The sequence below is a fragment of the Stegostoma tigrinum genome, chromosome 8, assembly GCF_030684315.1.
Source record: "Stegostoma tigrinum isolate sSteTig4 chromosome 8, sSteTig4.hap1, whole genome shotgun sequence".
Lineage (NCBI taxonomy): Eukaryota > Metazoa > Chordata > Chondrichthyes > Orectolobiformes > Stegostomatidae > Stegostoma > Stegostoma tigrinum.
Genome location: NC_081361.1, coordinates 32,680,599 through 32,694,349, shown reverse-complemented (window position 1 = coordinate 32,694,349; position 13,751 = coordinate 32,680,599). Strand labels below are relative to the sequence as shown.

At 39.8% G+C, this 13,751-nt stretch overlaps 1 protein-coding gene across 1 annotated transcript in view; it reads left to right on the top strand.

Annotated features, from left to right (window-relative positions):
• The first annotated feature begins 5,988 nt into the window (after window positions 1-5,988).
• The window catches only part of LOC125456179 (uridine-cytidine kinase 2-like), a 34,581-nt gene continuing 26,818 nt past the window's right edge, over window positions 5,989-13,751 (top strand). The window contains exon 1 of the mRNA XM_048539012.2: window positions 5,989-6,348. Within this exon, the coding sequence (XP_048394969.1) occupies window positions 6,259-6,348 (90 nt within the window). The 5' untranslated portion in view covers window positions 5,989-6,258. The remainder of the gene's footprint in view (window positions 6,349-13,751) is intronic.

The following is a 13,751-nucleotide window of genomic DNA, read 5'->3' as shown; positions in this document are numbered from 1 at the left end:
GCTTTTCCTCATCCCACATCCTACCAAGCCATAAGTGAGGGAGTGCCCAATGTATCCAAATATGCTGAAGATGCAAAGCTATGGGCTAGGGAGAAACAACATTGTGAAGAGATGCAAAAAACTGCAAAGGGATTATCGAGAGGTTCCGATATCAGGATACAGTTGGAGGCTCTGGATGTGGCAATGGTTACGGGCTTGACAACATGCAATAGTACTGCAGACATGTACCCCTAAACTTCCTTTGCCCCCAGGCAGGCTACTTTGGTACAACTATATTTGGCAGTGTGGAAAATTGCCTAAATATGTCCTATACACAAAAAGCAAGTCAAATTAAACTCATTTCTGAAGAAGGGTACACAAAAAACAAGTCAAATTAAACATATTGCTGAAGAAGGGTCCTGACCCGAAACGTCCCTGTTCCTCTGATGCTGCCTGGGTTGCTGTGCTCCTCCAGTTCCTCACTTTGTTATCTCAAACTGAACACAGCCAAATACCACCACTCAGTCTCCTCTTGATCATCAGTAAAAAGATGCGTGGTGTCATCAACAGAGCTATCAAACAGTACTTCCTTCGCAATAACCTGCTTAATGATACTCAGTTTGGATTCCACCAGAGCCACTCAGCTTCTGACCTCAGTGTAGTCTTGGTTCAAATGTGGTAAAAGAGCTAAGTTCCAGAGGTGGAGTGGCTATTGTGACAATGCTGTGGCTTTAAGAGGTCATTTTGTTCTCTTTGTTTTGAAAAGTTGAACAAGAGGCAACAAGCTGTCTGTAAGAAAATAAACAGCTTTCTAAGTTGGAACAAAAGAGGCAGCCTGGCTTGGTGTGGCCAGCTGTCACAGACCAGGCTTTCCTTTGTTCCTTTTTTTCTTTTGTTTTTAGTTTTTAGGTTTAGCTTTAAGCAGTTGCTGTTGTGGCCTTGAAGAAATACAAGCTGTCCTTTCTCTCTCGGTTACAGCTAGAAGCTGGTGTTTCTTTCTGCTGCTGGCTTACCTGTGAGACAAAATCTATTTTTATACATTTTTCCTTTTAGCCAAGGGCTGTCTTTGTGGGATATAACTATATTGGAATAGTTAATTAGTAGTAGTTGCTGCATCTATTATTCTGTTAGGTTTTCCGATAGAGTTAAGCTTTTTAAAATACCTCTTTCTTTGGTTGTATTTTAACAATAGTGTTTAAATAAACTGTGTTTTGCTTAACATCAAGTAATTTGACCAGTCACATTGTATCTGGAACATAGCACATGTATTTGCCTTTGAAATAAGAAAAAGTTAGGGTCTAGGCTTCCTTCTTAAAGTATTTTGAGGGGGTCTAGTCCAAACACAATACTTGACATTGAGGCTACATTTGACTGAGTGTGACATCAAGAAGCCCTAGCAAAATTGGTGTCAATGGGAATTGGCGAGGGCAGACTTGCCACTGGGTTAGAATCATACTTAGCACAAAGGAAGATGGCAGTGGTTATCAGTCATCTCAGCTCCAAGTAATCTGTGGAAGAAATTCTCAGGATAGTGTTCAAGGCCTAGCCACACTTAGCTGCGCCATAAATGAACTTCCCTCTATCAAGAGGTCTGAGGTGGAATGTTTGCTGATAGCTGCTCAATGTTCAGCATGAATGTTGACTCGTCAGATACTGAAACTGACTGTGTCCAAGCACAGGAAGACCTGGACAGTATCCAGGTTTTGTGCTGACAAATAACAAGTGACATTCATGCCACACAAGTACTGGCAATTACTATCTTTAACAAGTGAGAATTTATCTATCACCCCTTGACGTTCAATGGTACGTAATAACTAGGTCCCCTCACTATCAACATCCTGGGGGTTTCCATTGACCAGAAGCCAAACTGGACTGGCCAAATGGCTACAAAAGCAGATCAGATGCTAGGAATACAAGAGTAACTCATCTCCCAATTTCATCAAAGCCTGTCCACCATCTCTAAGGCATAAGTCAGGAGTATGATGGGATTTTTCCCTCTTGGCTGGATGATTACAGCTCCATCAACACTAAAGTAGTTTGACACCATCCAGGACAAAGCAATCCATTTGATAGGCATCACATTCCACATGCATCCCATGAATAAACAAGAACAAAGTGAGCAGGCAAGAAACTCGCAGGTAGAATATAATACACACACACATACACAGGTAGAATATAGAGTTTGGAAATGTAAAATTATACATTTTGTTGGGATTAATCACAAAGGCAGGTTACATTTAAAATTAAGAAGTTATTAAATGTTGTTTTGGCGGGGGTATTGTATGTTTTTGTGTATGAGTCGCATAAGGTGAACACACAGCAAGCAATTTGGCAAAGAAATGATATACCAGCCTTCTTTGCAGGGCATTAGAGTATAAAAATAAGTAAGTCTTCCTGCATTTACTTAGAGCTTTGGTAAAATGACACCAGGAATACTGTGCATGGAATTTGTCTCCTTACTTAAGGAAAGAAAGTGTGTGTGCAATGAAGGTCCACCATACTGACTCCTGGATTGAAAGGATTGTCCTATGATGAAGGATTGAGTAGAATGGTCCTATATTCTCTGAAGTTCCAAAGATGAAGGGTGATCCCATTGAAATGTGTTAAATTCTTAGATTCCTTTCCAGACAAGTGCTTAGAGGCTGTTTCCCCGTCCTGGAAAGACTAAAACCAGGAGTCATCATTTCAGTATAAATCATCAGCCTTTTAAGATAGAGATGAGGTGAAATTTCTTCACTCAGGGTTGTGGATCTTTGGAAATTTCCATCTCACAGGGCAGTACAAGTTCACATAGAATATGTTCAAGACTGAGATTGTTAGACTTTTGGACATGAAGATTCTCTAGGAGTATTGGACTAGAATGGTACAGTAAAGAGAAGGTACTTGACTAGTGATTATTTTATTCTATTGTAGAGCAAGCTCAATATTCTATTCTGTTCAATTTATTGGAAGTCCTGACTTAAGAAATTTAAGTAGGGTAAGAGTTTGGGATAGTGAGCTTCAAGGCCATATGGGAACTGTGGAATAGCGGTTGTTTTCAGAAAGACATGGGACTTACTCCAGGATTCTATGATTACCACACCTGAACTTTATTTTATCCCTCGTGTGCAGCTTGCTAGAAGGAGAGGGGACTGAACACATTTCACACAGGCAGCTTCAGTGTCTGCCTTGACTATGCTGGGTTTTTTTTTGTTCTGGCTTGGCAAATGTTGGGAACAGGTGGGAGTTAACCTTCAAGTGATCCATTCTTGACAGAGTCACATCAACCAATGGGAATCTCAAGAGGAGGATCAGAAAATGGGAGAGGAAGGTTATGCTTCAATTGGAGGGTTGGTTCAGTGAGATGGAGGAGCAGGAATAAACCTAGTTTTGTTTGAATATGGTAGTCCCCCCACCCATATCCACACCCCCCCAACATTCCACACCAACCCCGCCCCAACTCTTCTTCCGTCCAAATTTCTACACTGCAATCACTGCAAAATTTGGGTACTAAAATGCTGGAAAAATGTTTAGGAATGTCTGATGTTGTTTGCAAGTTATAACTCCTGCACACCTAGAAGGTTTGGTGAAATGTATGATCACACTGGCCTTTCATGTCTCAACATGGGGAAAAAGAAATGAATAAGCAAAAGGCCATTTGCCTGTCAACCTTGGGTTACCTAAAATCCATTTATTTTTTTCATAAGGTATTCCTTCCCCAGTTTCTAATATTGCTCTTCTTTAAAGAATACTAAGTTCCCACGTCTACTTTAAATTAAATTGTAACAATCATGATATGTCCCTTCTTGGCAGTGACTAGCCTAGTTAGTCCTTAAATGTAGCAATTGTTGACATGCTGGGCACCTCAAAAACATATTATCATAGCTCTTAAAACTTTCAATTGTTCTTGGATTAATGGACCACGTCTAAACTGAATCTACATTAGATTTTGAAACCCACCCAAACAGTCATAATGGCTACAGCTGTCATCATAAAAACGTTCAAAAGTGTCTAAAACTGACTAAATAGAATGGTGTCCAATTTTCAATTCAAAGTGTAGGTCAGTGAATGGAGATCCGGAAGTGCAGAGAAATTTTTCAATTTTCAAAAGTAGGGTATGATTAAAAACCAGTCAATTTAATCCACAACAAAACTGTGATATCAGAGGCTCATAGAACATTTTAAATGTACAATGCCAGTTTCTTCAATGGAAAAATGACTCAATTAGGCATGACAATACTAACACCATAGTGGTCAATGCAGGGTCAACTTACCTTTGCAGCTAAGTCCCTATACTTAAACATTGCATTAAAAAAATCTCCACATCACAATACAGCATTAATGGTAACATTCAAAGGTGTCGAGATATTTTACGTTCATCTTTCAGAATGTTCCCAGCGGCAACAAGCTCTCTGAGGTGGTTTCCAAAATCCACACCAGCATGTAAAAATTATTTCCTGTGGTCCCTGTAATGGGGATCCTGACCTTGGAAGAAATATGTGTGTATTCCGTACCCAAGGTCTTCAAAAACAATGAGGAAAAAAACACATGGTATCAGGAAGGCATCAGACTGGGTAGATGTATTCACAAAGATTTGTTTGTACTAAATTACAAAAGGCTGAGAGAATAAAGTGCACAATAGTTCCAGACTTCAGCATATGTAGTTTCTGGATATGGCATATGCTCCAACACCCTTCACTGTCTCCTTGTTCTCAGCAGAGTAACAATGCTGAGAGATAGAAGGTGTAGTCTTTAGAAGATAAAGTCCTTGGTCTCGGTTCCGCCCTCTGCAACTGGATTCTCAGCTTTCTGACCCATGGGCTGCAATCAGTGAGAGTAGGTAACTGCACTCCCTCCACAATAGCACTCAACACTGGATCCCACCAAGAATGCACTCTCAGCCCCCTACTGTACTCTCTGTAGACCTACGACTGTATTGCCAAATTCCGAACAAATGCCATCTGCAAGTACGCTGGCGACGCCACCACAGTGGGTCGGATATCTAACAATGACGAGTTAAAATACAGAAGGGAGATAGAGGGCTTGGTGACATGGTGCAATGAAAACAATCTGTCTCTCAATGTAAGCAAAACTAAAGAACTGATCATTGAATTCAGAAAGTAAGGAGGAGAACATGTCCCCATCCAAATCAACGGAACTGAGGTTGAGAGAGTGAACAGCATAAAGTTCCTCGGAGTGACAATAACCGATGACCTGTACTGGACTTCCCACGTAAATGCGACAGTCAAAAAGGCACAATGCCTCTTGTTCCTCAGGTGGCTCAGGAAATTTGGCATGTCCATAAGGTCCCTCACCAACTTCTGCAGATGCACCCTTGAAAACATTCTGTCCAGGTGTACAATGGCCTGGTCGGGCATCTGCTCAGCCCAGGATCGTAAGAAACTGCAGAACATGGTGTGCATAGCCCAGACCATCACAGAACCCAACCTTCCATCCATAGACTCCATTTACATGGCTCACTGCCGTGGAAAGACTGCCAGTGTTATCGAAGACCCATTGCACCCTGGTGATGCTCTCCTGCAGCCTCTTTTATGAGGCACAAGATACAGAAGCCTGAACACACTCACCAGCAGGTTCAGGAACAGCTTCTTTCCTGCCATTATCAGACCATTGACTGGACCCTAGCCTCATATAATGTAACCTGTACGTGTCTAAGTCTTTTTCATCTACACATCGTTTGCTTGCTATCTGACTGGTACTGCTCATAAACAAAGCTTTTCACTGTATTGTGGTGTGCGTGACAATAATTCAATCAATCATTCGATATTAGATCCTCGTTAATGGAATAAAGAGAGAAATAAAACAAAGCATTGGTCACAAACAGTTAAACAGATGAAAGTTCAGACCCTCGTGTTTTTTTGGATTTTTTCTGAAAAATATAAATTTTTATTAAAGGTATTAAAATATTTTAGGACTTACTGTTTTGGATGCTATTGGTTGGTCATTCCCAGTAAGGTGAGCTTTGGGTGGTTGTTTTTTTCATTACTCAGCTACTCTCCGCCCCTGCCCTTGAGTATAAAGTTGGCATGCCTGGTTAGTGTTCCTTGGGAAGGCGGATTCTGAGTCAGTAGTCTGCTGTACCTAGTCAGATGCAGCGGGTGGGGATCGGAAACCGTCTGGAGTGTGTCATCATCCTCCAGAAATATAAATTCGGGCGCTTTTCAGAAATGCGGCAAGAAATCCAATCGAGTTAGCCTTTTTTTTAACCCTTGGAGCAACCAAACCCGGAATCGCAGGTGGGGGAGGGAGGAGAGAAAATAACCGAGGGCTGTGTGAACCATGGCAGGAGACAGCGACCAAACGGTGCAGAACCACAAGCCCCGCAAGCCCTTTCTAATCGGGGTCGGAGGGGGCACCGCCAGCGGCAAAGTATGGCTTATGTATCCGATTGATGCGTTTTCAATGTTTGTCAGCGAGTTGTGTGCCTTCTCCGGGGGTTTAGACGCTTCTTTGTCCCGGGCTGCCTGTGGGTTTAGTAATAGGGAGGTGGAAGTGTCTACAGACCCTTTTCGTTTGGGTGCTACAGTGTTGCAATGTGACGGGCGGGGATAAATACTGACAGGTCGTGATTTCACGCATCGGAATATTGTTGGAATATGTAACAAAGTAACGTCTGATCCGTGGCGGATGTTCTGTCTGAAGCATGGAGGGAAGCTAGTCCAACCCTCCAGTCACTGCAATTGCATCTATTGTCTTTTAAACAGTTCACAGACCATGCAAGATGTTATATTTAAGATTTGCCCGGAAAAGGTGCAAACGAGACGGGAGGGGCCAGGTTTTAATGTGGGGCTAGAAGCTCTTCCAGTAAAGGCATGTATTGTTGAAGTTATACATTTGTAAGGGTGATTTGGAAACGATGAGAACGTTCCTCTTTAAGAGCCGGAGCCCTCTGTAATGCGCCAGACTCCTCCCAGAACAGGTCAAGTTTGCTGTAACTAGCTAGCTGTCTATATTTTCTTCGCACATTGTATCCGGTCAGCCACATGTTTCCCGCCATGTGCTAACATGATATTAGGTTCTTGTGAGAATCCCTGTACCCAAGGTTATCCTCATTAATGATCTTCCTGAATTCCCTAGCAACAAAACAATATACCGCCTCAGTTTTTCTTAAATTAAAAAACTAATTTTGTTGTCATCGTTTAGTAAGTTTTATATAGCTACTGTTTTATGGGGATGGGGGGGGTCATCCGGCCATTTTCTATCCGTTGGGGGAACTGTCGAACAGCTGCACATATTAAGCATTTTAATCATAAATTGAATTATTTCTTTGCTTGCCCATTTCTCAGAAGAATGCTTTTGCGTCGGAAAAGGTCGACATCTTTGAAGTTGGCATAATAGTTTTTTTTTGTTTAATGCATTTGTAGGCTGTGCCAGAAGGTATCAGGAACTGGAAATTGACATAACCGTTAGATTCACGTGTGTAGGGTCTCTATAATATAGAAAAAAGAAAAGGATTGTCTTTTTTTTACGTTCATATATTCCAGATTAGTCGGAATTGCCACGTCTGCTACATCAAATGGGAAATAAAAGGGAATTTCCAGTATGCACTGATTTTTGAAAGTAACGTTGTGTTTGGACTTCCGTCCTGAAAGCAATGCTATATTTAATCACGTATTCTGATTTTTATGAATGCCAAAATTAGATCGTCAAAATTACCGTCATTTATTTTCTGCATATATAAAACCTCCGTAAAATGGTCTAGTTGCTGGTCAGCCGGTATACGTGCGTATTGTTCCAAGGCATTACTGATATATAAAAGAGGGATCAGTCTGTCCTGTTGAAATAATTGTATGCAAAGGATCACAAAGGCTTGGGAATTTTAATGTGTAGGAATCCTGTCTTTGCCAACATTGCAATAGTTCTATATCATACCAAAGACGTGCTTCGGGATCGTGCGGAAGCTGCTGTATAAATTGCAAATTATTTAATGGTATGGACAATCTCTGAAGTTGCTTCTAATCTTTGAAGCACTAACCGCAAAGACTTTTTAATTATTAAACTCCAGTGAAATAGGAACTACAGGTACTGAAAATGGAAGCCAATGACATTGAGCGCACATAGGCCATTCAGGATATAGACTGCGAAACAAAATAACATAGCAATGTATATTTCTAGCATTTTCTAAGTTCTTTTATAAAAATGGATTTTGGAAAAAAAATGCATGCAATTTCCTATAACACATGGGTGCCAGATCAGTTTGCTGTTTGCAGTTAAAATTGAATTCTGTGTGTTAAATCCATCCATAATGCAAAATAATGATGGCCCTGGAATGATGAAAAGTGCTATGTGTTTTTGTATCTCCTGGATATTATTTTGGATGTCTTTGAACTTAACCAGCAAAATCAAATTTGCAATCATGTGATTTAAGCTTAAAATATTTTCTCTATACCGGTCTAACAATAACCTTACAGCACATCCCTGCTGCTGATGACATTAGTACCTTGCTTAATGCTATACTGCATTGTGCTGATGTGTGCAGTCAAGTTATGACACAGCTTTGTTGAATAGCCAATATATTTGCTGCATTAGGTAATGCAGTCTGTTCAGCATCTTGTATTTCATTGATCAGCTGAATGTTGTATTGTGTGAGGAGAATATGTTTGACATCCTTTCTTCCTCATTGGCTAGTGGCTTGCATTGATTGCATATTGCATTGCTTCATTGATCTGTCTCATTCTGTATGACTATTTCTGTTGATCATTTCATTAATCTTAAACAATACAAGAAGTAGTTCCACTTCAATGCTTCAGGCTGCAAATGCAGCAAAAGCTGCTGTATTGATAGTGCAGGCTAAACGAGATTTGATGTGGGCCATCCAGTCCCTAGAGACATTCTCCATTTTAATAAGATCATGACTGATCTGCACTTTATGTCCATCAACAAGCATCAGTTCCATAGCCTCTAATGTCATTGCCTAATGAAAGTCTTGCTTTTTCTTTACGTTTTCAATTGAGTGGCCCTGAACGGATTTTTTTTGGAAGAAATTTTTTTTTCGGATTTCTCCTATAACTCCCACTACCCAAGGATGAGCAACTCCACCTACTCAGGAAGGCTGTTCCTGCCCACAGTGTAAAGGTCATTTATGGAGTTGACCTTTGTTTGGAATTGACCATGGAAAATCACTTCATTTTGACATGACTGTTGACTCCCTGGAAGCAGAAGCTCTGCTTTGTTTACTAGTTATAAATATGATCTTGGTCAAGACCTACAATGATTTTTAGAATCAAAAAGAATGAAGCCACAGAGTTCATGGTTTCAACAAAAGCGTCTTCCTACAGAAAATTCAAAGAACATGAGCTATAATAGCTGTACTGTATCGTAAATAGTCAGTGTTAAATAATAAAAATACAATAAACACAATTACTCTCAGTTGAATGTTTATAAATTCACTTTGCTTCTACATCTGTTATACTTGCACCTCCAAACCTCAAGTCAAATTTTATAAAACTTTAAAGACTAACAGCTTAGTATGGGTATTGTCAATAATTTGCATACTGACTGACATTTCTTGGGGTTCCCGCTTTCTTCCAGGAAAGCAGTCCCTTAGTATCTGTTCCAATCATTCAAAGGCTACAAACTCCCCATCAAACCTGGGTTTCCCTGATATCTTTATTGCAGCCACTTCAGATCAAGATTCTCCTTGTTATAATATTCTTTAACAATGAAGTTTTGTTGTGGAAACCTTCTCTCTCTGAAATATACCAGAAATTCAACTCCCTCTTAAGAGCTGCTTACAGTGGGCAGCTATTCAGATTTTTAAACTTTTTTTTAAAAACCAGCATTCAAATTTCAACTGATTTCTGCTGAGAGAAAAACAGAAAATGCTTGAGAGGCTCAGTAGGGCTGGGAGCATCTGGGGGGAGACTATAGAGTTAATGTTTTGAGTCTAGTGACCCTTCAGAACTGATAGTAGCTAGGAAAAAGTAATGCCAAAGACAGGGGTGGAGGTGGAAAAGCAGTGAGTGAATAAGTGGAGATGGAGCACAGAGAGAGATCAACAATTAAGCAGACAAAGGGATGGATGGTAGTATGATCAGAAGAATGAAAAACAAATAATGGGCACCACAAGTAGATGGAAAGGGGATGGCTGTGCTGAAAGCCCATGTCTTGAAAGAGCTTAATGTACATGGGTGGGGAAAAGACACAGAAGGAGCTGTTCAGGCCCTAAAATGATGGAGGGCAATGTTGAGACCTGAAGTCTGCAGGGTTCCCAAGTGGAAAATGAGGTGCTTATCTTCCAGCTTGCGCTGAGCTTCTCTGGAGTACTGCAGCAAGTCTGAAATGGAAATGTTGACCAGGGAATGTGTTGAAATGGTAGGCAACTGGAAGCTCAGGGTCATTTTGTGGACAGAACATAGGTGTTTTGCAATGCAAGTGTCAAACACATTATGGTGGGCCTGGAACCATGTGTATACCAGACCAGGTAAGGGTAGCAGTTTGATTCCCTAAAGGATGATAAGAACAGGATGGGGTTTTCCTGACAATTGGCAATGGGTTCATGGTCATCATGAGCATCCAAATTCTAGACATTTATTGAATTCAAATTCAACCATCTGTCATGGTGAGATTTGAACCTGAAAATGTTGATTCGTCTACAAGGTGGTAACTGTGCTCCTCAACACTGTCGATTTTGAAGTCAAAAACTAAACTACTTGCCCCAGTCTCTGTTCTCTGTCGTAAGTTCAGCATTATAATTATTCCACTGATTAACATCACAGATATCCTGCTGGGCATTGAATGAATCAGACTTTCTTGGAAATTACACATTGAGGTCACTATGCCAAATGATGTCTGACTTTTTTTAAAACAAAATCATCTTCACAGAACTGAAACTAAAATTCATCTACCTCGCTTTAAAAATCCAAATTCTGGAAGTGATAATGTGAACATGTTTATCACAATGGAGCTAAAAGTTTCAAATTGCACATCTTAGAGGAATCCAATCTTTACAGTTCCCTTGAGCATGGAGAATTTGAATGGTGTCAACGTGGCTGTAACTTTCCCATTGTCCTGAGCCACTAACCAGCTCATTTAATGACTAGCAAAATTATTTTATCCTTAAAACTGCATTTTTTTTACAGTATGTATTATTTATGCAGTAGACCCAACAGCATAGGAATTCTGATGAAATACCACAAGTGTGGAAAGTTAGCTTAGTTTCTCTCTTTCTTCACTGATGCTGCTTAACCTGTTGAGTATTTCCAGCATAATTAATGATTTGTTTTGGAATTTTTGAAAAAAACGACAAATGTGCTCACTTAAAAAGTGCAATCAATGGAGTTACCCAAACAGTTGTATTACTTTAATAGTAAATTGGCCATTTGAGGGGTAATATCAGAGTTCTAATCTACTGAAGAGCTAGGGACTGCTTAATTGATTGAGAGGAAACAAAACTAGGACAACACATAGCACATTAAGTGGAACAAACAGTCCTGGGTTAACTCAGTTCATCCATCAGCATCGTCAAGAGAACAGAGTTAGCAGACAGAATTTTCCCTTGTTTTCAAACCGTGTTAAAACTAGTATTAGCCATAGGAACCTATTTATGTCTCTAAATAACTTGTTGACCCATCTTCTATTGTTGTACTCCCAGGCTATTTGATCCCATAATTATTTATTGGAATGCAGCAGTTTTGTTTAAAACCAGAATTCAGATCCTAATTCCTAAAGGGACCACCACCCCATAAAGTTATAGTTTCGCCTTCCCACTAGAGCACATGGGCCATTTTGGAGCAGAATTATGTCAATCGAGTCTGATCCACAGTTCGATCTTGGATGATATATTTTCAACCCATTCTCCCTCGACTTTGACAAGACTTGTGCATTTCACCAGTTAAATGGCTTCTCTTGACATGGATGGTTTGCACAAACTACAAAAATCTCTACATGATCAAATTGTAACTTTTCACTTGGAAAGATGTAGAACTCCAAACTTGGTTGAAAACCAGTTTTATAAAAGAAATTTGACTTAGTTTCTCCGTCTCAAGAAATATGGGTGGAATTTTGCAATAAAATTCCCAGACTTTTGTTTTTGTTGGAAGAATAATCTCCCACACTTTAATATATTAAAAATTGACTTTTTTTGATTTGTTGAATCCTGAAATTTTTTAAACGTTCACCCATGGCCTCTAGAGATTGGAATGAGGAGACTGAGATCGGTTTACTTCTGTTCAGCCAGAGTCAACCTTATGAATATGGCAAGAATTCTGAACTTCTTTGCCTTCAGTGACTTAGGATTTGTTCTTCGTGTTCATTGTACTATTTTCTGATGTGTAGCTGACAGAGTTGGCAGTCAAGGGTTTGTCAATGTAAGAGAAAAAATTTGAAAAGCAACTAAACAAATAGCCTTGCTCAGTAATCTTCCTGTGTGCTAATGTGAGTAATGTGTTTTCAGGGCATCTGGCCATACTGCTTTCAAAAATAGAACTTGGTATTTATGCATTTTTGCATTGGACTTTCAATCTTAAAGCAGGATCTATACATCTAATGCATTGGCTCCTTGCATTTGTGTTGCTAAGTCTGATTCTGCTCTCTTATCTAGAAAGCAGAATTTGCAGTCAAAATAGAAAGTTTAGGCAGCGAGTAAACACAAGCGGCTATCACATAGTTGTTTGCTTCCTGCAATAAAATCCAATCTAGGTTTTCCTCCCCAGTTCTGATGACCTGAATTTAAAAGAAAATGACAAAACATTTGAGACATTGCTAGAATTGTGGAATGGTTACAGCACAGAACAAAACTATTTGACCTGTTTTGTCTGTCACTCTTCTGTGGGAAGAGCAATTCATCTGGTTCCATTCGCCTATCTTCTTTAAATTGTCTTCCAATCTTTTTTGTCTCTTTTGAGGAAGTGATTTAATTCGCTTTTGAATGCCAGGATTGAATCTGCCTCCGCAACATTATCTGGCAGTGGAACCATTTGCTGCAGTTTTTTTCTGAAAATGCTTTTCCTCCTGGCTTTTGATGATGACCTTAAAGCTGTTGGGTATAGTTTCTCCTGTGCCTTGTATTTTGAGCAGTACTGTAAAGTGTCCAGTCAAACTTACCCTCCAGGAGAGCAGCCTTGGCATCTCCAATGCATTTACATAACTGAAGTTCCTCATCCAAGGTGCTATTCTTGTGAATCTTCTCTCATTTCTAATCCTTCCTAAAGTGATGTCCAGAACTGGGTACAATGTTCCAGTTGAGGCTGAAGCCAACATTTCAGAATGGCTTATCATCATTTTCTTGCTTTTATTCTCAAACTATATGGAATCCTGATATTAATTAACTACCCACTCATCTCCCCCACCTCTTTCAGTGATTCGTTTACAAATAGTCCTGACCTTTGAATTGTATCTTTCCCTGTTCTACCTGCAAAATTAGAAGCCCCAAATCTGGACTTTGTCAAAGACAGTGGAAGTTGTAGCTGCAATGAATACTTTATTGCATTTCATTCTAGAATTATTTTGATATATGAAGAAAACCAACACTAAATTCCAATGGTTCGTAGAAATTGCTCATTTGCATTGCAGAAGCATCTCCATTTGTCAATTTGTCTTTTCTTGTAACTGTTGTTATAAAAGCAACTGCTGTGGCCTTCAATCTCATGAAATGACATTTATGTCATAGAGATGATCTCTGTTAAACATTGCCCGGTGTTGCTCATGAACCCCACCTGGTATGGCAGTTTTTGTTCTATTTCCTGCAAAGGACGGCTTAGAATATGTAGGTGGCTGAATGATAAACTGTGACCTAATAGGCAGTCATACTTTGATTGCGTACTGCAGTATTG